The sequence below is a fragment of the Amblyomma maculatum genome, chromosome 4, assembly GCF_055883805.1.
Source record: "Amblyomma maculatum isolate TAMU_Amacu chromosome 4, ASM5588380v1, whole genome shotgun sequence".
NCBI classification, from domain to species: Eukaryota; Metazoa; Arthropoda; class Arachnida; order Ixodida; family Ixodidae; genus Amblyomma; species Amblyomma maculatum.
The window spans coordinates 194378818-194401977 of NC_139347.1; the positions used below are offsets into that span (position 1 = coordinate 194378818).

General features: G+C 46.7%; 1 protein-coding gene across 1 annotated transcript in view; it reads right to left on the bottom strand.

The window, feature by feature from the left end:
• The window catches only part of Prp6 (pre-mRNA processing factor 6), an 88496-nt gene that overhangs the window by 14513 nt on the left and 50823 nt on the right, over nucleotides 1-23160 (bottom strand). Inside the window, exons 12-18 of the mRNA XM_084602878.1 lie at nucleotides 20595-20720; nucleotides 18020-18187; nucleotides 14157-14271; nucleotides 13191-13369; nucleotides 11990-12111; nucleotides 10023-10116; nucleotides 4101-4265 (exon numbers count right to left, since the gene is read on the bottom strand). Coding sequence (XP_084459004.1) covers nucleotides 4101-4265; nucleotides 10023-10116; nucleotides 11990-12111; nucleotides 13191-13369; nucleotides 14157-14271; nucleotides 18020-18187; nucleotides 20595-20720 — 969 coding nt within the window. The remainder of the gene's footprint in view (nucleotides 1-4100; nucleotides 4266-10022; nucleotides 10117-11989; nucleotides 12112-13190; nucleotides 13370-14156; nucleotides 14272-18019; nucleotides 18188-20594; nucleotides 20721-23160) is intronic.

Below are 23160 nucleotides of genomic sequence, written 5' to 3' on the forward strand. Positions count from 1 at the left end.
TGGTTGCGTCACTTACTGCCTGTGTCTACCACGACAACCAGCTTTCATCTGCGGGACACAATCAAAGAGCAAAATTCTTTCGCTCGAGCAGAAAGCGCAAATCATCGCCCAAGCAGAAAGCGGCCATTGCTGAAAACTTTGGAACTGCTGCAAGTTCGATATCCATAATACTCGGAAACAAAAAAAAACAAAGAACGCACTTGCTTCAGGCACGTCGTCGAAGCACAAAAAGCTTACGCAGCCACTCTATGAAAGCTGAACAAAGCAGTGGCTCATTGAAACACGAGCCAGGAACTCCCCCATAAGCAGAAGCATCGTCTAGCAGGAAGCCGTGAACTATGGTGCCCACTCGGCATAGACGATTTTAAAGGCAGCATAGGCTGGCTGAATCGTTTCATGGCCCGCCATAATATCGTCAGAAAAGTGCTGTGCGGCAAATTGATGTCGGCAGACGTTGACGGAGCGACTGCTTGGAAGGCAAGCAATGTGGCCAGACTTTTAAAGGGAAGCTGAAGCACTTTTCGAAAAAAATTGAGTTTTCAGCAGCATTTAGTTGTTTTTGGTCCACTGAACAAGAATATCGCATGAAAAAAGGGCTTAAATAAACGCAAACAGCTGTTTTTTAGAAGAAAACGAGCGCCAGCGCCTCAGGGCGCCGAGCGAACGCCACTGTCGCCTGTGAGTGGTCGGGACCGTCGTGACGTCATCTACGGGCGTCCCGCGGGTCTCCGGCCTGCACCGACGGCGTTGCTGCGTAGTGCGTTGCTAGCGCGTTGCTTCAGTTGGCTGGAAGGCATAGTCTTGAAAATTATGGATAGTGCGGGCAGTAGTGAACAGTTTGGACTCTCGCCATATATGTTCGAGCCATCAGCGGCTGCAGAAAACGGCGGAACCAACGACGCCGCGGAGTGCGCCGATGGAGAAAGTGACGCTGCGACATTTTCACGGGCTTGAAATCTCCTCTGGTACGCATGTTTTGCGTAGGTGCTTGTTTTTACATATCTTTGCGATGTAGATGTGCAAGTGGTAATAAAGTAAATCACGTCGAAACGCTGTTGCTTACTGGCTGCTGCATAACAGCCGAAACACCAGACACCTGTAATATCGAATTCAAAACGCCGGCATGCTTACACGAGTCACGCGAGCTAAAGTGTTTGTTTTTCATTTATTTAGAGCACGGTGCCTACTTACATCCGAAGGCCTTTTATTACTACGAAAGAGCGCCAAACCTGTTTAGTGAGCTCACTGCTGGACTGCAGTGTAACGAGATGAGAGAGAAAGCTATTCGTGTGTGCTATTAAGTGCGCCCCTGTATTTTTTTTTTCTTCTGTCGTCCTACGAGATGTAGTAGAGTGGAGAGCTAGGTGAATTGGCACATTTTAAACAAGTAAAGCCAGCAAGAAAACGAGGCACGGCAGATCTTTGCCGCGTCGTCCTGTTCACCTCTTTTTGTCTGCGGCTTTCCGTTGGTCTTGTTTCGGCAGGATGTAGTTGGTGGTGTTGTGCAGCGAGATAGCCAGCAGAATGACTTACAACAGATATATGCATACCGCGGCTCGACGAGTTTGCCATCTTTATTCGAGGAAAAATTTGCACGAACGCTATACTATTGTCGATCGTCAGCCTTGTCAAGCGTTCACGAATGCAAATTGTTTGCATTGCTCAAATATTTATAAGTTCAAATAATCGGATTTTGTTCAATTAGGTGCAGCTGCATGTGCTGCGCGCTGATGAATAATGAAGAGGACTGCTTGTGCTGCCAGGAGGCCGCTCTTGGAGGTGGCAAGGCGTTATTGTTGTGCGGGAACACTGACGGAACGACTCCGGGCTTCAGTTGCGCTGATTTAATTGAAATTCCGAGTGCCCGCATCGTTCCCAAGCTTAGATAATAGTCACTGTCACGGAAATGGTTCGAGCACAACACTGTTGATTTCGTAGGTACGAAATTTTTCCTCTTCACGGCAGAGACCCACCGTGCTGAAAGTTTCTTGTCCTTTGGAAACGTGTGAAACACCACATCGTCCCGGCCGCAGGTGTTCGCGCAGCCGAATGCTGCGCAGAACGACGGCATGATGGCCACTTGTCGCTACACCCACTCCACACAGAACGCTCGAACTAGAAAAACCAAACGGCACTAGCAAAGGATTACGTTGAATCGTCGTTCGCCACGCCAAAGCGCGAGACGCAGCGGAGCAAGCAATGCGGGACGGGCAGGACGGCTGGCCGGCTCCCCGTGAATGGCGTCACTTCCGCCAGCTCTCCAATTTTGCCATCCCCCAACCCGGCGCTTCCGGAGGCGACGGGGGCGTGTCCGCGACGGGTTTTTAAAAGGCGATTGCGGCTGTTCTAACGGACAGAATCGAGAAAAAATTTACACATATGATTTTCGAGGTCTTTTCTTCCCAACCACAGCATTTCATGCAATTTGAAAACCGCTTCAGCTTCCCTTTAAGTGACTACACGCCAGCAGACGTCTACAACACCGATGAGACCGAGCTGTTCTACGGGAAGTTGCCGGTCAGGATGCTTGACTTCAAGGGGCAGTGCTGTAAAAAGCGTGTCACAGTGCTGCTTTGCACGAACTTGGATGGCTCCAATAAGCGTACGTTATTAGTCATCGGATAAAGTGCCAAGCCGCGCTGTTTCAAGGGAAGCCGTAGCTTACCTGTGCAGTACGTCGCAAACAAAAGTCATGGAGGACCCGCGCTATTTTCATCGAACGGGTGGTGGCATTCGACCGTGACATGAAGCGGCAGGGCTGGGAAGATTGTTTGCTTCTGGATTGTTCAGCGCATCACTCCAACGAAGTCAAGCTAACACGGAGCTCAGATTTTTTTCCTCCGAACTGTATGTCTGTTCTAGACCCTCTCGACTAGGGTGCGATTCTTAGCCTGAAGCGCGCTTACCGTACGAGGTTGATTGAGCGGCTGCTCTTCAACTGTCCAACCGGACGAGAAACGAAGGTGGACATGTACATGGCGCTGCAAATGATATCTGCTGCCTGGAGCACACTGGGGCGTGCTCCTCGAGCTCGATGAGTACATCGGCACTGACGCTAGTGTGCAAGTTCATGAAAATCTGAGTGATGAGCAGATCATTAAAGCGGTCCAGAATGAGGAGGATTCTTCCAATGATGAAGACGACCTGCAGGATGTGCCCGCTACTGCAACCGCCTAACAGGAGATGGACGGTTTCGACGTGATAAAGAGTTTTGTTGCTACCCATGATGACGGGTTAGCTAACTGAATGTGAACACACGAGACAGCGTTGCTTATCGTGAAGCACAAGCAAGCCAAGATTAGATATTTTTGCTGCTGCTTGGGCAATTCTTTTTGCATTTTACATAAAATCTTTGCAATACTAAATTTTTTTCCTGCACTGTGAATTTCGTTGTCGCAGGATTCAATTTTATAGCGCAATTCCAAAGATGGACAATGACAGAAAGAAGGACACAGGACAGCCGCTAATTATAGCACCAGTCCTGAGTCCTTTCTGTCAGTGTTCATCTCTGGAATTGTGCTATAATGAATTCAGCAAAACCATACCATCTAGCCCACCTTCAAGTTCTTTTAATACAGTAAAATCTCGTTAATTCAGAAATTTTAATCACTCAAACTGAACGCGTGATCTTGGCCGATGCCCATGTAAGTCTATGTATGGCATTGGACACTCGCTAATTTGGACATAGGTGGGCCTCACTCCGGTTAATTCGAATGGGTGATCACGTCAAGGTACGATGCGTGCAGTCAGTGATGATGGATACCGACTTCCCATAACCTCAACAGAATAAAACAATGCTGCCTGCACACTTCGTGTGTGCTATGGCAGGCATGATGCCAGTCAGATGTTCCCAGCCATTTCCAAAATATAGCTCAGCCACATAGTTTCAGTTTCACTTTCTTAATAATTCACGCCATCCTGCGGCTGCGATCCGGTATACACATCAGCCAGTCCCATCTTTCCGGAAGCTACTTAGCCTATCTGCCATGCCCAACTTTTACAGGCAATAGCAGTTCAGACTCGGTGGGCACAAACGGCAGTCAAGACAAGAGAAAGGAAGAGGCAGCAAGACATGAAAAGAATGCAAGAGGCACACTAACCCTGGCGGTGGGGGCGCTGGAGCGTGCCTTGGCAAGGAGCCGACGCGCACGCTCAAACTCATTGTTCTCACTCTCCAGCTTGACGGCAGCCAGCCAGATCTCCTCGCTGTTTGGGTTAGCCTGGAAGGCCAGGGACAGGATGCTCCGCGCTGCTGGGATGTCACCCTGAAGAACAAAAAAATGGCACAGCTTAGTCCTCCGCCTTGATGCCTAGACTGTTGTAGAGCTCTTGAAAAGAAGGTGCAAGTCAGAATGAAAGTTGCCTCAGTTAGGTGATTGTCTCCACTAGATGCTGGTAATTATGTTCCACTAAAGATGTGAAAGCAGCTTGGCCAGTTTATATTAATTAAAAGTGCCTCATATATTCAGTAATCAATCAGATGACACAAATTCAGACCGACCTTCTAGCCAAACAGTTATGTGAAAGCACAATGAATCGCTTCAGTAAATCGGCTGGCTTGTACACTCAAACCCTGCTACAATGGAATTCATGGGACCAAGAAAAATTTCACTGCAGCGGTACTTTGTTGTAGTTAGACAGTACCAAAACACTGACAGATTAAACTGGATAGCTCATGAACACCAATTATTTCAAAAACTTTGCCAGCACTGGTCTCTCACTGTTTGGAAATTGGTGTCATGTGATTAGAAATCTGGGACAGTACACATACTATTTGCGCAGTAAACTGAACCACTATACTGCTATCAAAAAATAAATATTTTTCCACAAGCGTCATAAAAGCGCCCCTCTTTTGATCTGTAAAAGTTAATATTAAGACCATGTTGCCACAGGGCCTTTCAGCATGATGCGGTGCACATGTGAGCTCAGGTCACTGTGCATTAAATAAGGATTACTTATACATCAAAATCGATGCTTAGTAAAACTTCTCAAATATGCAATTGCCACGATTCTTCGAGTATGTTTTGCAGTGCATGGAACGAACATACTGGCAACATTTTATTCTGTTGAAACTGCACCTAGAGCCATCACCACTCTGGCATTCATGCAGCAAAGCCTGTCTTAGGCTCACCAGAAAGGGCAAAATAATTTGGGGGGCCACTTAACCTCTAGTGTGATGCAATAGTGTGGAGCGCTGTGCCAGAAAAAGAAGAGGCGCGCGCGGTGCCAGTGCGAGGGTTAGAGAACAAAAGAAGAGCGCCGGGGCAAGTGGTGTTTGCCTGGTGTCCTCCGTTCTTCTGTGCCTATCTCTAGGCGGGCACAGCGTCCCACAACAATACAAAGCCCCGCTTTAAGTTGTATGAACACGCCTGCGTGGCCTAGGGGTAATGTGAATGCGAGGGTCCTGGCAGGCTGATTCGGAAGTCACCCTCTAATAAGAAAGGAGAGGCCTGAGCTGGTAACTCCTGCTAAACGTAATGCCAGGCAACTGTTCAGTTAGTGCTCGCCCATGTCAGCTGCCAGCCATCGCCTGGCAGTGCTTGTGATTTTTCGTTCAAAATCCCAATGCCGACGGACAGCCGCTGACGCCGAATTTTTGGTGAACGTGACCTGCTATCGCTTCAAAAACGTCACCACTATGTTTGCTCATGACCCAAAAGCGAACCTAGAGTGCATTGCACTTCTTGTAATGACGTGCTACCCGCCAGCACTCGGTGCGACTGTGGATTGTTGCGCACCACTTGCTCAGTGTCAGTAGGCCTAACGTGCCTTGTTCCGCTTCACACTGAAGTTGCAGCGCAAGCGCTTGGAACTAGCTACCACTTGTCATAAAAATGTCTTATGTTGTTAACCTTTACCATCCACACAATAATTTCACATTAAAGAGAACATACAACTGCTTTTCATTAAGACTTCGTCAATGAAGAGAGTAAGCAACCACACACCAATAAGCATTTGACAAGCGCAGAGCTCGAGGTGCTAGGCCAAGAGTAAAACCATCACAGGCAGTTGAATGCTGGATCACATCCTTATGTGCCTGCTCATTAAATCCTCTTAATAGGCAGAGGTTCTACCAACAAGAAAGAAATTTAAAAAACAAAACGAGATACTACTCGCATATTAGGATGCATAAAAAAAAAGGTTGGTCGCTTCTGTGCAAAAATTTTACACGAACCTTACTGCGAAACTGGTTTACGTGTAAGGAATAATGGGATTGCCTTGTGTGGCTTCATGGCAGGAAATCAGTAATGCTTTGTTGTGGTGAAAATTTCTTTTGTGGCAGTGTTCATTGTAATGGAATTTGACTGTGCATTTGTTATACAGGCATAGAAAAATTTAAAGGCACTGAGGGTCCACTGCACTCGCATATGAAGGGCAGCATACTTGTATCAACTTGAAAGCTAGCTACTTGTTACAGGTGTTAATACACTTTTATTAACCTCAACTACATGCGGTCAGCATGGCGGTTATTCAACCAGCCCTAGCCCTAATCCAAGCACACGAAACACCGATCACAGCACCGCATGAGACACTGTATACAGTCCAGTCAACGCCCCTGTCCAGTCTGCCTTCTGCACGCCACCTGGATGTCCACTCCGTGCTGCTGTATTGACACAACACCTCAACGGCACTAGTTACCACCACAACACTACTACAGTCGAACCCGGTTATATCGAACCCGGATATATCGAATTTCTGTTATATCGAACTCACGGAATATCCCCTTGAAAATCCCATGCAAAAGTATAGGAAAACCGCTATATCGAACTTAATTTCACTGGTCGTTCGATATATCAAACTCCGCACCACGCACTGGAAGGTGTGCCTTCCCCAAAGACGATCGCATCACCCTTGGCCGTTTGCCGCGTGCCGTTTTCAAGCCACGTGCGGAAGGAATGAGAGGGGACAGTTCGGCGACGGCTGGTCTGGGCAGCGCCGCGCCCATTCCCCAAAGGCGCCAGCATCTGCAGTTAGCGTTTTCTGCGCGCCAACACATGACGTTTGCAAGCCATGTGCGTGGGTGTGCCCATCCTTTTGCCAAGCTATCTCTCTACTTCAGCACACGCTACACATGTGCCAAGCCAGCTCAGTCCGTTTTCAGACAGGCGTCAACGCTTTCTCCAGCGTGTGTTGCAACCCTCTGCGCGCGGCGGCTGAGGTGGCTATGGTTCCTGCGGACGTTAAAAAGCGGCAGCTCTCTGTTTTTCTTTTTGCGAGTCATTCTTTCTTACCGTTGTGCTGTTCAGACGTTAAAAAACGGCAGGTTCTTTTTTTTTTTTTTCTTTTTTTTTTTGCGGGAGTCGTTTATCCTTGCATGTATGATTCAACAAAAGCACGCGGTCAGCTGCTGCGATCATGACGGCCGCCCCAAGCGCGGCGTGATAAATCGAACCAGGCTTGTACATGCAATCAAGCCATCACGGGCACTCTGCCAAGTTCGCTCCCCGCCACCGCAGGAGCTATCAAAAGATAAACGCGCCCCGACGTTATCGCTGCGCAGCATCTTGGCACGCTGCCAAGAAATGAGCTGTGGATGAAATGACCGAAACGGAGTGACGCGCGCCATCGACATGCAAGTGAAAACGCTCGCGATTTCTGGCCGCGGCAACACAGAAACCTGTTTAGAGCTGCCGCGGTGGCTCGAGCAGCGAGAGGGACGCAGTTCCAACGCGGCCAACAAAGAAACCTTGTTTAGAGCTGTTGCGGTGGCTCGAGCAGCGAGAGGGACGCAGTTCCAACGCGGCCAACACAGAAACCTTGTTTAGAGCTGTCGCGGTGGCTCGAGCAGCGAGAGGGACGCAGTTCCAATGCGGCCAACACAGAAACCTTGTTTAGAGCTGTTGCGGTGGCTCGAGCAGCGAGAGGGACGCAGTTCCAACGCGGCCAACACAGAAACCTTGTTTAGAGCTGCCGCGGTGGCTCGAGCAGCGAGAGGGACGCAGTTCCAACGCGGCCAACACAGAAACCTTGTTTAGAGCTGTTGCAGTGGCTCGAGCAGCGAGAGGGACACAGTTCCAACGCGGCCAACACAGAAACCTTGTTTAGAGCTGCCGCGGTGGCTCGGGCAGCGAGAGGGACGCAGTTCCAACGCGGCCAACACAGAAACCTTGTTTAGAGCTGTTGCGGTGGCTCGAGCAGCGAGAGGGACGCAGTTCCAACGCGGCCAACACAGAAACCTTGTTCAGAGCTGCCGCGGTGGCTCGAGCAGCGAGAGGGACGCAGTTCCAACAAGTCTGAAATTTTTCGCTCTGTCGCTGCCGCTCGATCGCTCAATCGCTTGCATGTGAGCGAGCTGGCCTTAACGCTTTTTTTCTTTTTCAAATTCTCGGTGCAAAAGTGCAGGGTGGGTTCATTATGCGAGTGGGTTGATTACGCGACAAATACGGTATCGTTTTTTGGCGTCGTAAGTGCCGTCACAAGCCGATTTTTGTATATCGAACTATTTCGCGATCCCCTTCGAGTTCGATATATCGGGGTTCGACTGTATTATTGGATTCTATGTAACATCTTTGTCTGCTCAACATTAAAAAGAGCAAGAAAGACCCACTTCCACTTTCTTAATGAAACATTATTATCAACATGTTTGAAGTGGCCAAATATTTGGGGAGGGGGGGGGGGATTTGAATCAAATTGGTTTTAGCATTTTTTTGCAGCAAACTACCTCGTAACACAGTAGGGCCTCATTGATCTGTTCTCGGTTCATATGATTTCCCATTTCATATGCTCAAAATCGCGGGCAGCAAAGCAACTTCCATAGAGTTACACTATTTTTTTTCCCGTTAATACATTCCCAGATAAGACGATATCCCAGTCACTACATTAGATATTTCGACGAATTGCATTCGTATATAGTATGTTTTGTGACCAATCGAACCTGTGGTAACAAGCGCTCGCGACATGAGAAGCTGATCAGCGGCACTCACCAGCCACAGGTGCTTTCCTGTACTTTCTAGGTGCAAAGGGGCGAAGCATCCAAAACAGCCAACGAGCCTACATACGAGGCACCCGTTCGTGCGAAAACGACTTCATGAGGAGAAACGTAGTGGCTCCGTTGCGGCATAGGAGTGAGCCATTTGATAATAACTACAACTATTCGCCCGCTTACGAGTAGGCAGTGTCAGAGCGACGCAGCATAAGCAAAAACTTGGCGACTGCAAGCCACTGTGATGGTTTTCCTACATCTTTGCTGTAAAGGGGCGAAGCATTTGGAACCAACCAAGTAAGTGATCCCAGCTCGTCATTACCTTCTATGCCGCGAATTTGTTACTAAATCTCTTCCGCACTTAGGACAACACAAATGCGGACTTCGGGAATTCTGCAGGAGCTAAAAAAGGAGCTGTGCATGCTAGTTGTCTATAAATGCTAACCTACACTTTTATGCAGTGAAAGTTTAATTCCAAATGTCTTTGTACCTCATTTAGCGGTTAAAATTTTCAAAATCGCGCAGTTCGGACTATAAAGTTTTCTCGACTGATACGTTTTTTTTTTCCTGCATTTTTAAAAAACATATCAACGAGGTTTTACGACTTCTTGAAGCAATTTTTATATCTAATCCAAGTTTTCTTGTATGTTCATGTTCTATAGTACCACATTTGATGTTTTCTTATGACGTTAATGGTGCAAATGTTTACCCTTATCTTGTACAAAACCAGTGGTTGAAAAGCTTGAAAGTGATGCCAATAAATTGCTGGAGCCACTATGACAGAATTGTGTATGTGTGTTAGGTCTCTATACACCTAGCTTCTTATAAGGTGTTAATGCAACTAGTAAAGTCATACGCATTGGCACTAAAAAAGAAAAAAAAAAGAGCACAGAAGATGCCTGCCTAGCCAAAGCCACTGCTTAAACTGAAATGCTTGAGGCAATTTGAGCAAAATGGCATGCAAGGTATCGCTGCACCAAACGTGACAGTTCACATGACAAATGCTGCAATCACGCCTGTGCAGTCCATGCTGACAAGCTTCACACACGAAGTTGGTCAGTGTTAGTCCTGGCATGTTCAATGGTTGACCACCACTCACAGCCATCCACTTGGACTTGGCGCCCATGAGCCACAGCACCTCAGCCTTGGGGCAGTGGGCTACCGCTCGCTGTAACAGGGCCTCCAGAGTCTCCCTGCGAGGGCAAAATACCGAGAACCACACATCAGGGGGTCAGGCTCAAAAACAATGCCATGGACTATGAGAGATGAGTCAGTGTGTACAGGGCTCGTAATTAGCTTTCGGCCACTTGAGATCCTTCAACAGGAGGTCCATGAGCAGCTGGTTCTAACATACAACAACAACAGTACTGCACCGAAAAAGTTGCCACAGCAAACATCTCGAATGCTCAAGCAAACAAACAAACAAAAAAAAAAATGCCAATACTAAAGGGGCCTCTTTTCTATTCCAGGAAGTGCAAAGTGCTTAAACCAATTTTAATAGAAATGAAAAGGCCTGAGAGACTGCAGAGGAAATTATGCAAATGCAAAGGTTAAGATTGGAATAAAACTACAACTAGGGCAGCCAGGCCCAGGATGACTGCTCTGATCTTCACAGGGAAGAAGTGCTAAGGGCTCAAATGCTGGGTATTGTACTAGGGCAGTGAGTTTAGGTAGAGTAGTAATAACAGGAGTAGCATAATCAAAGCTATGTTAATCAAGCTCTGCATAAATGATGAGCCAAAACTGCAGGTGCAAAGGAGTTACTTTTTTAATTTACAAAGAAGTTTTTGCCTAAATTTTTCATTTTTATTGGAACACATCTGTACTTTTTCCGCAAGGATGGACTGAGACACAGTGCTGAAGTTGGCAGTGCTGAAAGGCACTTGTTACCAGTTTCCAAAGAGGCATCACAATTATGAGCACAGAATAAAAACTACATTTTCCAGAACTTTAATTTATTCTCGCAGTAGAACCCTGCTATAGTAAACTCTGATATAGTAAAAACTCGGATCCCAATTCCTCTTCCATAGACGACTGTACTTTTTGAACCCTTTATAGTAAAGACATTTTTGGTAAAAATCGGTTATAGTAAAGTGCGTCTGGCCACAGCGACGACTTTCTACGAAATGACATCATCGCCCGCGCCCTACCTAGAATTGCGAAGCAAAGTTGTTTTTTTCTGAAAACAAAAATATTACAAGAGTTTCTTTAAATAGCTTTACCACCAGGCTTAGCAGCAATCAGGAGAAGCCAACTTTACATAGGCCTTGAAGCAGTGAGGGAAAGCATACACCGCATAGGAAAAAAAAAAAGTGAGGCTGTCTACAAACACTGAAAGATGGCGGCGCGGTCCGTTGAGAAAGTAGAGGAGAGTAAAAGTGCAACGGGAAATAGGAAAGGGGAAGAAACGGGCGAACATTCGCAGCACCGTGCAGCACGAGGTAAGAAGCGGAGCGCAGCGTGTGCGGTTTTGCAGCACTTGACTGCCACGCACATTTATCATCTATTGCCTTCTACAAGAAAGAAAGGGCAGAAAATGAGTCGTGTTCATGTGAAGCTTTGGTCTTGTACTTCCACAAGATGTAAACAAAACATTTTATAACAAAAAATGACATAAAAAGGTGATAAGAGAGTTGGAAGGTATTTCAGTTTTCATTAAGCAACAAGACGTGTTCAGTAAGTTCCTATTTAACTACCAGACAGCATCTTCAGGACCATATCATCACCAACAACTGATATAGTAAAGACCCTGATATAGTAGAGATTTTTGCTGGTCCCAGTAACTTTACTATAAAGGGGTTCTACTGCAGTAGTATTCACCCCATGAAAACAAGGAAAGCAAAGAAAAATAAAAGTACTAGTAGAAGAAGCCTATTTCATACCACCACCTGTTAGGTGTCCCCTGTTTTCCACGTTGTTGTGGCAGTTGTACACAGTGAAAAACACAACATACGAATGTGGCTCTCAAATTATTTACCTGTGTATATATGGGGAAATGATAGCACCCCCACGGCTGGCTATAATGGGCACGCTCCCCAACTGTGGGGCCAGATACAAAAGACTAACCTGGTGCCGCTGCTCTTCTCAAAGTAGGCCGCCCTTAGCCAGATGCTCTTCTTGCTGGGGAAGACAGACAGGGCGTGTGCATAGATGGCCCTCGCACATTCCTGGGCACCCTGGGCAGCCACCTGGTAACGCCACCAGAGAGAAGAGCTAAGCGCACAGTTGCAGCGGTCGTCCTCACATCACTCCACAGCTGCAGGTGACCAATGTGTCATTACATATGCCCCCTGTAGTTGGAAAGTCGCAACACAGTGACAAACAGGAAAGCAGGCATAACAACACAATTTCCAATTCCCACAAAAAGCTAGGTAGTCTGGAAAAGCTTGGTGTGCATCTTGCACCAGCTTAGAGGGTTGTTATGAGACATACTTTTTCAACCAACTAACTATCAATAAGCTGGTGTGATTTCAGTAGCACCATTTCATCAAATATATTAATTACCTTTACATGCTCTTTGTAAGCTAAGAGATGACCTGAAGATGTCTAATTTTGCAAACTTCTATCTGCAAATCACTCCCTTCTCTATCAGAGACACTTCCCCATGGAAGGCATTGTCATATTTCCATAGGTTGTCTGGCCAAAGCCAGACTTTTAACCTCCCCTCCCAAGTATAACACTATCAAAATAAAAAAAGGACACTTAAGGTATGCCTTTTAATGCATAACGCGACAGCATTAATGGCTCCCATTTATTGCCTCCCCTTGCGTAGCATTGATAACATAAGAGGCTTTGATATTTGCTTAACCCCATCTTTCATTTTGTACATGAATTATCCCCACCTGTCAGAGGTACTATACCCATGTTTTTTCGCTCACTACACAAATGCTAACAATATCAACAGCAGATCCCCTAGAAAATGGGGCCTTTAGCGCTGTAGCATTTAAAAAAAGTGTGTTATCGGATTAACTTAATATGAAAGAGCACTGAACTAGGGTAGAGGGGGTGCCTCAGCTTGCAAGCCGAGCCAAAGACAAGTCCACTTGTTGAAACTTGCCTCGGCTTGCGAACGGAGGCTCTCCCTCTACCCTTGCTCAGCGCCACTTTCCTACTGCGTAGCCATTTTCTTTCCCGCATTCTAACCTGGATTAACTTAAGTCGTACAAGGCCGTGACACCATTCAAATGACGATAGCTGAACCTAGAGTTAAACACCGATTCACACTGCCTTTGCCAATGAGTGAGAAAGGGAGCAAGCTTAGCTTTACCGCCTCAGCATCCTCCATCCAGGTGTGCTTGCGATCCTCGTCTTCAACGCCAATGCCCACCACCGTGCGGATGATGGCCTGGCAGGTGAGGATCGACTGGGACTTCTCACACTCCACGGCATCCTTCAGCCACTGCTCGCGGTTGATCTCCACCCCGTTGGCACGCAGGGACTGAATGGCTACAGGGCAAGAGGACAAGGAGTTGTGCCTGACGCACTGCACACAGACATTTCTCAGCACTACAAATGTCTTACTAAGACTAGCAGAAGACCACAGTCAAGCAGCTTCTCATCACTATTAGTTCATGTGTCCTCACACATCATGTGAGATACCTTCCTAATATCCGCCACACTCTTCCAAGACTCTGAATGCCAACACAGCAACATTGGTGAACTGACAGGAACAAGCTAGCATTCCTGTTTCTGCAGGTATAGTAAAGGGGAACAGAGGACAGATAGAAGACATTCTCATCATGAAGACTCTACTCCCACTGAAAACAGAAAAATTTTGTCAATTAAAAAGGAAAAAAAAAATACAAATGTTGCCATCACCAGCCAATATAGCAGGTGAAATGTATGCATCAACCCCGCTTCCGATTCCCCCTACCTCTCCTGATTCCGAGTGCCACGCTGCACTGCCATTCACTTCATAAAAATGACAACCCGTTTTTTTTTTTTTTTTTTTTTTTTTTTTTTTTTTTTTTTTTTTTTCTCTAGTAAGGATGTGTCGAGTTTGCGTCAGATGGTGAGAAGGAACTGCTAAGTCCAGTGGTCTCCCTGCAAAATACGCCTTTTGATGCCAGACAAGAATCAAAATAGCCAGAAAGAGCCAAAGAATCAATGTTTATTGCAAACAGTAAATGGATAAAGCTTTCCTGAGTGTCACTTTAACAATGTCAAAAGTGAAGCGAACTCACTCAAAGCAAAGTGAGTTGCCTGGCATGCTTGGACATGTTGCTCATCTTACCTCTGTCGATGATTTTTTCCACCATGTGCGTGTTTCCATTTGCCTCCTCCAGCTTGGCGGCTGTGATCCAGATCTGCCGGTCGGTGGGAATGTTCTCTCGGGCCTTGTTCAGGACCTGTCGTGGAGACCAGTGCAGAGGGGAGGATGAGTGCAAATTAATGATAACAATGGCTCATCACCCAGCTTTGCTAAAAAGTGAAAGAGATAAGCCAAAACTTGTTGTTACACAACTAGTCTGCATTGCAAGAGGATATAAATGACGAGCCTTACTGCGGGCACCTGCCCAAGCACTGTCAATGCTACCGACCCCAAGGATTCAGGTTCAATCCTGGCAGCAGTAGCAGCAGCAGCCATTCTTCAATGAAGACCAAATGCAAAGAGATGTCCCGGTGCTGCACAATGCAAGTGTACACAAAGGGATCATAGTTGGTCGAAATTAATCCGGTTTGGTTTGGTTTATGCAATTTAATAACCCAAACAAACTTGAAATATGAGGAACACTAGAAACCACCTTTCGAGTGCTGCTTCCTCCTTTTCTCCCTTCGCTGTTTCATTTTGCACAATGTGTGTCAAGTATCCATGACCGCAAAGGAGACGTTGCACTTTCCTTATCGACAAACAAATACCAGTAGTAAAATCTCAATGATATGAATCCGGTTGATACGAATTTTGGGATGATACGAATTCGCGAAATTTCCCAGCTACAGTGCATTATGTACAATGGGCAAAATTTTGGATGGTTCGATCACTCTTCCGCGCCACTGCGGATGATACGAACACACGAACTGAGACCGCAACCTTGAGAACTATGCACTGCCCCCATATCGTTGATTCCGCGATCACCAGACACGCTGTATGTACACATCACGAGCAGTTTGCAGTGACGCGTGGTCCGCACCTCGCCGACGTTGTGATTTTCTGTCAGGCTCACGCCGCGGAAAGCTTTCAGCGGTGTGTAGTCCACAAACCACACCCGTCACAACCACCGTAGCTGGCAGCGGCATACGCGGCCGGTGCGCACAAACCGGACATTGCTGGCTCCGCGATCGCGATCCGCAAGCAGTTTGCAGTACCGCGTGGCCCGCATGTCACTATCCCCATTCATGCTGTACACGCCGCGAGAAGTACGCAGAGGCGGGCAGACTGTACATTGCCGACATCGCAATCATTTTTCACGCCGTGAAAAGTATGCAGTGGCGTGCAGCCGTGAGTAGTAGTTGGTGGCAGGCGCGCACAAGCCGCACATCGTAAAGCTCGCGGCCGCTAGTCGCGCTGTACACATCGCGAGCTGTCTGCTACGCCATGCGACTGGCACGTCACTGTCTCTTGTCATGCTTTACGCACCACGAGAAGTCTGCAGAGGCACGCGGCCCGCGCGTCGCCAACATCGCAATAGACTGTCGCGCTGAGTGCGCTGCGAGTGCCGAACTATGACCGCGCGACCATAATAGAACTTCTCGGACGTAAACAGATATGCGCGACTACCTTTCTTATGCTTCTGCATAGTACTTATTTTCGTTCGTCTTGATGATATGTATGTTCGGATGATACAAATGTTTTCGCGACCCTGTGAGATTCGTATCACCAAGGTTCTGCTGTATTATTATTAACAGTCAATGGGGACTTTGTTCCAAAAGTATGGCCTCCAGAAGAAGAGTAGAGGTTACCCACAATGATTGCGAAATCCCACACTAAATTTCTTACAACCTAAAAAAGACAGCAAATATGCATATTATTACATAGCGTGTTCTGCCTAGTGCAAGCTGTTTGCCATGTGTTCTTATACAATGAAAGTTCGTTGTTTCAAACCTCGATTATTTCAATTTTGGGATAACTCGAACTACACGACTTGGCCCGGCCAAGCTCCATAGAGATCTGTGTACGAAAAAGTCCATTAATTTGAATGGGAGTCAGTTCTACTACAGATAATTCGAACTACACGCCACCGCATCTGAGCAGCTTGACGCACAGCACGTGGCAAAAAAAGAATAAAAAAACACCTTAGCGAAAGAGCGACATATTTAGAGGCTGCGCACGTCCAAAACGGAGACACAAGATGAAGCCAGGTAAAACCATGCAAGAGTGGGTAAAGCAGCGATGCCAGAGGGTAGGGGGTTGGCGGCCTCGGCGGCGGCTGTTTGCTCTCTCTTGCGCACAACTTCCGAAACCTGCAACTAAATACTTGTTAATTCGAGCCCTGTTAATTTGGAAATACGAATAAGCATTGTCGCGTTGTTCCGGCCAATGCCCATGATACGCTATGACTTCGGAAAGGCACTATGGGTTCTATAGGTAAAAACGATTTTCCTTTCTTTGTTTCTTTTTTTTTTCTTTTTTGTGACAGCCACCCATCCTTCCATCCATCAACCAATGAAAGCACGCAGTCAGCCACGATTATGACGCTAACTTTTATCATCGTTCGCTTCAAAATGCATTTGCTGCTATCCCGCGTGGAAGTAGACGGCGCCGGCCCCAATCAGCCGTGGCATGATAAAGCGAGGGTACTGAAAACGAGGCCAATTGCACAGCCGGACTAATGCTGGCACTATGCCAAGCTCGCTTCCCTTCCCAGAGCTGGCATCAAGAGGTAAACACACTGTGATGTTATCACTGCGCAGCAGTTAGGCGCACTGCCAAGAAATGTGTTGTGGAGAGGGGCGCGAAAGGAAGGGACGTGTTAATGACTGATGCTTTTTTTTTTCTTTTACATTCTGAGGCAGAAATCGGGGCTAGGTGGGTTCATTATGGAGTGGGTTCGTAATACCAGTAAATACGATAATAAATTTACCGTAATGCAAATGGTTCTTGTCAATTTTTTTTAGGCCATTTGATAATTCGATCATTGGATAATTCAAACTTTTCCCCCATCCCGTGAAGTTCAAATTAACAAGCTTTCACTGTATTTCTTCCGCCCGCAAAAAGGAGAAAGCATGCCCCAGCTGACGTTCATCAGAAATGGGAGTTGCCCAGTGGCAAGTTCTAATGATGACTGGGCACGAGGAAGCATGAAAAGGCATCACTAGCATCAATTAGGGTGCCGCGGATGTTGGTTTGGTTTGGTTTATGGGGTACACCCCAGAGTGACTCAAGCTGTGAGAGATGCCATAGTGGAGGGCTCCAGAAATTTTTACAGTCCAGGAATCTAACATGCACTGACATCGCACAGCACTCAGGTGCCTTGCTTTTCACCTCCATTAAAAAACAGCTGCCGCAGCCAAAATTCAATCCCACATACTTGGGCACAGTAGTTGAGCGCCCTAACCACTGCCCCACCACAGCGAGGAGGGTGTAGAAGAGGGGAGATGAGAAAACCAGCGAGGAGCCTTTCGTGAGAATGCCACACAACGAGGCTGTCCTCAAGGGTGCTGTCAGCGCGTCCAGTATGCCGCTTTGTTTACGGAGAAGGCACACACCCCATAGCACGTTACACTATAAAGGTTGCCAGGGAAACCCGTATGATTCTTAAGCAGTACTGTTCCCATGCTCCCAACAAAACGCATGCTATAAAACATGAATGGAATTGTGAAAAACTGTCACTGCTGCGCTGTTCTCATCACAAAAGCAAGCAGCCATTGCAGAATCTTTAAACAAATTAACTGACCATAATGCAAGCAGATTCTTGGTCATTCAATAATTCAATCTTTTAATAATTTGAGCATTTTTTTCCAGCTCTTGAAGTCTGAATAAAAACAGTTTCGATGTACTTGCTTTGCAATAAAAATTTCATGTTTACAGATGACCCACTTCCGATAAATATGCCAGTAAATATGGTAACACCATTTCTGACATCTTTTGCTTTAAGAAGTTGACATTAGCTAAGGCCATAGTATATCCTGGGATGACACTTGCACTGCGATAACTACCTTGCGGGCGTTGTCGTAGCTCTCGAGCCGTGCCAGTGCCAGCCACAGTTCGACGCTGGTCGGGCAGCACTCCACAGCACGGCTGAGCAGAATACGGGCGTCTTCCGGCTCCTCCAGCTCCACGGCTGCCTTCCACAGACGCACAGAGTTGGGAATGCTCTCCAGGGCCTGTACAAGAAAGGAGAAAAAGAAATATCATTGATGTGATTCTCACAGGAATAAAAAATTTAAATATTTAAGCATATTACATTCGATGATTGTATTATTGATTGCAAGTAAAACATGCTTGGAACTGAACTTGCTTTTATTACAGCATTTTGAAACAATCTGCACTGCACTGAACTTTTTTTCTCAATGTCCAGAAGCAAACTTTCCTGAAGCTCGTAAGAACAAGTGGCAGTTTCATGACTTCACTCTGTACTTTCGACAAAGCTACAAAGAGCGTCTAAAACTTGGTGCTCTGTCACCTTTGCGGACAGCGTCGCCCTTGCAGATCTCTTTAAAAGACAAACACCCCTTAAAATGTTATGGCAAGCAGCATCTTGGCACGATGCCACCGGGATTGCGATGACAGTGCAAAACTAAGGATGCTCTATTACAAAAGCGGGAGGGAGGGGGGCGGTTGTCATAAAATTGTGCCTCCCCTGTTCTTTCCTCTCTCTTATGGCAGCGAGGATCCCGGCAAAGTGGCGCCGAGTTCGACCCCCTGTCAGGAATGGGCATTCACCGCATTCCCTCCCAGTTTCCTTTCTTTTTTGCCTTGAGCCCTCTAGTTTTGTAGTAACGACTGGGCCCGGCCTTAAGGGAAGGAAACTCGGTCCTGGCTGCCCCATCTGGTTAGCGGACCGTGGTGACTGTCGGTTACAGAGAAGGAGAATAGATGATCTCCTACTACCGGCTGTCCAGGTGTTCGGCGAGGCTTTTGCCCTGATTGTTTTTTTTTTGTTTTTTTGTTTCGTGGAGTTGACTTCTTGGCGGCCTCGAGTCGGACGCGCCTTTCATTCGCTGTCCTCCGGCCTTGCGTTACAGCTGATTTTACCGCGAGGAGGCAGCGGGGACAGAAACGCGCACTAGTCGGTGTTGAGAAATTGGTGCGTGCGGACGGGTGCATGAGGTCAGCCAGGGTGTGTGAGTGTGAGCCAGGGTCGGCCAGCAAGTTTAGGTGGGGGTTTGTCGCGGTGACAGCGGCCTCAAAGGCGTGTGGCCCCAGACCGCTAGAGTCCACGACATCACCTCGGCCCCACGGCGAGCATCCGCAGCCTGACGCTTCCTGCGACAGGACCTTGCCGGACCACCGCAGCTAAGCCACCGTTTCCCGTCACTCTATCAAAATCTTTTCATCATCTTTATCGCCCTTTTGTTCTCATCTAGCTCTTTGGTGTTTATTCATTCCCGTATGTAAAGTTGTAGCGTCCTCTGTTTCTGCCCGCTTCCTCGTAATAGTTTTTGTCTGTCTCATCTTTCTTTCCGATATTTATATCATGCTACTCTTATCTTGCTATTGTGCACTGTAACTTTTCTTTTTTTCGTTGTTTGTTTATAAGTAAATTTCATTGCCTCGATCTTGAGTATGTTCATGCCGCCAGCCATGCCTTCGGAAGGGAGAAGTTTGTCTCTCCACCTCCTTCAACGTACGGAGAGTGCAACGGTAGGCAGGTTGGCCCAAATATAATTATCATTTCAGTGTCGGCCATCGACCAGCCACCCCCAATATCCTGACAAGCGGTATACGAGTAAATGTGGTAATATCTTGTCAAAAACCCATAATCGGCCAAAGCAGTACCATTACTATGGCTCCACAAGGGTGTGGCGGAGGACATTCACTAGGACATTAAAACTCCACTATGACCTCTTTGCTGCCTCCTGGAGCAAAATTCGAACCCAAACAAGTTTTTGAACATTTTTGTCATCGTATTACCAAAACCCATGCTGAAATATAATCCTCCAAGCTGTAGAAACATGCATTAGCTGTATACTGTATTGTCCGAGAATGGAAAAGAAAAAAAGTATTATGCCAAAAGGGATCAAATCAACAATGTTTCACTGCACATACATGCTATCACTCCCTGCATAATGCCTTTCAGTCATTCACTAACAGGGCTATTTTCAGGCACAGGCACCACAATGGCGCCTGAGGTCCTTTCAAAAGAAAGGGTGGTCACTGAGCTATACTTTCTTCTTTTTCTTGACCAATTCACTTAACGCTGATGACTACCTTCAATGTTTTTCATTGCAATCAATTATATTTACAGAACCGATTAAAGTTGAAAATTCGCCAGTATACAAGCACTATGAGAAAATACCAGACTATATATAATAAAGATTGGTGCTGCTGTAATACTGTAGCACAGGTGAGCTGGCAAGAGTTTCTTGTGAATGCATCAGCACAAAGAGAAAAACCACTAAAAGAAAAGAATCACAAGGCTGTACCGCTACTATTACCTATCATGCTTTTCACCATCCCATTAGCACCAGCCTCTTGTGGTTTATCTCTTTCAAGGTGCCGCAAATATAAAAAAAAAATACACATCGTAGACGAGTCATGCGAAAATGAAGACTGGAGAGATGATAGTACCTTGCGAAAGACTCTCTTCTTGGCCTTCAGCTCACTCTCCAGGTCTGCAGCCTTGATCCAGAGCCGCACCGAGTTGGGGATCTGGCGCACCGCCTGTGCTATCACTGCCTTCGCCAGATCCGTTGGCTGCAAGGGTAAGCCAAGCACAAGCAGGATCCCTTTTTAGTCACGAAGACGAGTTGCTTAAATGCTGCCAAAAACTGCCTGCCACACTCAGGAGGAATCGCTCACCGCACAGCAAAGTGACTGAGAGAAGTTTTGCTTTCATGACAATACCTCCACAGCACATGGGCTGCACAGTGATGGCACAATGAGGTTACATGCTCATCTTTGTCAGCATGAGATGCTTATTTGAACCATCTGACCTAGGGCTGCGAAAAGATTCATGTCATGATGACGCTACACGACTTCCCATTCCACTGAACTGCCACTGGATACATTCCGATTTTCAGTCCTGAACTACTTGCTGACAGGTGTCAGGCCTTCGATTTTCCTCGGGTAGCCCACCCAGAAGTCCACCCACCAATACAGCTCCCAGGCAGGTGGCCATACTGAACTAAACTCCGAATGCATTCTGGATACTTTTCATGTCCCTGCAGACGATACTGCCTGCTAAACAATGACACAGACTCAAAAGCTGGTCTCTAAGCAGCTGTGAGACATTTAAATTTGACATCTTTCCTTTCTTGTCTTCAACTTCACTACACACATAAGCACCCAGAGTCTCAAGCACGGATTGCTTGTCTGTGCTGTCCAGAAGTTCACCTGTTTCACAATGTTTTCAGCGCACCAGTGTGAAAGCGTCGCAAGCAAACCTCTTTCTGAAGGAACGGTGGACAACTGTCGTAAATGCATTTGCAAACAATTTCATCTGCTTTCGAGCACAGTGAATTGGACCCACAATATGGAAGAACTTCGCGAGCAGCATTGGCAAACAAACCCTGCCAAACTGGTTTCACTTGGCATGCCATGCTCCATTCATGAAAAGTATTGATTTCACCTCTGTTATCTATCTTTAGTAGTACACGTGCGCCAGAAGATAGAAGTGCGCGCGGTGCTTATGCGAAAGAACTGAGTCGCGGTAACTGATGGTTGGCATCGTCTGCGAAAAGCAAGCGAAGGAGAGAACTTGCAAGGTCATGTGATCATCACGCTGTTTCCTGTCCGAGCGGAAGCTGAGACCTGTCAGCAAGTAGTCCGTGACTGGAAAATCGAATGTACCCACTGATCAGAGCATACATAACAGGTGCCCTATGAATGATTGAGCAGATTCATGGCTGAGAGTAAGTTCAGCTTCCTTACTCTTAGCTTCTCGCTTGAGTTCAGTTAACCAAGCTAGCCTTCGCTGCAAAGTGGAAACTAGTTTGGTTTGCTTTATGGGGTTTAACGTCCAAAAGCGACTCAGGCGAACGGCGTAGTGGAGGGCTACGGAGTAATTTCAACCATTTGGTGTTCTTTACCGTGCGCTGACATCGCACAGCCCACGGACGCCTTGCTTTTCCCGACGGTATTCGAACACGCATCCTTGGGCACAGCAGTCAAGAGCCCCAACCACTGCATCACCACGGCAGGGCAGTGGAAACTAAAGTAGACTGGCTGTGCTCGTCTATCTTTTTGCTCTAAAACCTCATACACTGGTGCAAGGGGCAGGACGACAACATCGACCATAGAAATGCAAAAGAATGATTGCACAGTGACGTTAAGAGCAACTGCCATAGTTTGTGGAAGAAAACAAGAATGCAGGACTTTCCACAGTAGCCCTGTTGTTGTCATTCTGCCTTCCTCTATTTTCCTTCTTAGCACTGCAGCTGGATTTGCACCTCTCCCTGGCTGTGATCCTCGTATTGGTTGATCCCAAAATTTGGAGAGCGAGAAAATATTAAAAGAGGCAGCCCAATACATGGGTAAATATACAATAATACCTTGTTAATTCGACCTCCGTTAATGAAAACATTAAATAAATTGAGCTAGGAGCATCTTGGGCAATGCGCCAACATGTAAGCCTAAGGTCCTGAACACTGGTCGATTTGGTGGTGAGCAGGTTCGCACCAGTTAATTCAATCACACACCCGGACTAAACAATATGTGACAAAGAAATCTGATTCCTTCAACCAATTTCATAATTATTTAAGTTGACTATTCCCTGTGTTGCATGTTGCCCTAATCGTGGCTTCACTGGGCACCAGTATGCATGTTACTGCCTAGCAACTACATATATTGCATCGTCACAGGGGCAATGACAGCACATTTTGCTACATTAAGACACAAACATAATTGAAAGTTGTCCACAGCTAAAAATAGCCCAGCAGCACGGTTTCTTTTAGCTTCTTTTAAATGCATGCTATCACACGTGCACATCAGTCAGTCGCACAGTTTCATGCACTGCTTTAAGCATCATCAGTCATTTAGTCTTACTTTTTTTTATGGCATCACAGCATTTTATTGCTTATGGACATTTCTCTCTCTCTCTCTCTTCAAGTATGCTGAACAGTCGCTCTTTGAGGATGCTTCACTGCACTAACAGTCTGGTGATACACCCTCAAAACATGACGGGGAAATGCCTGTG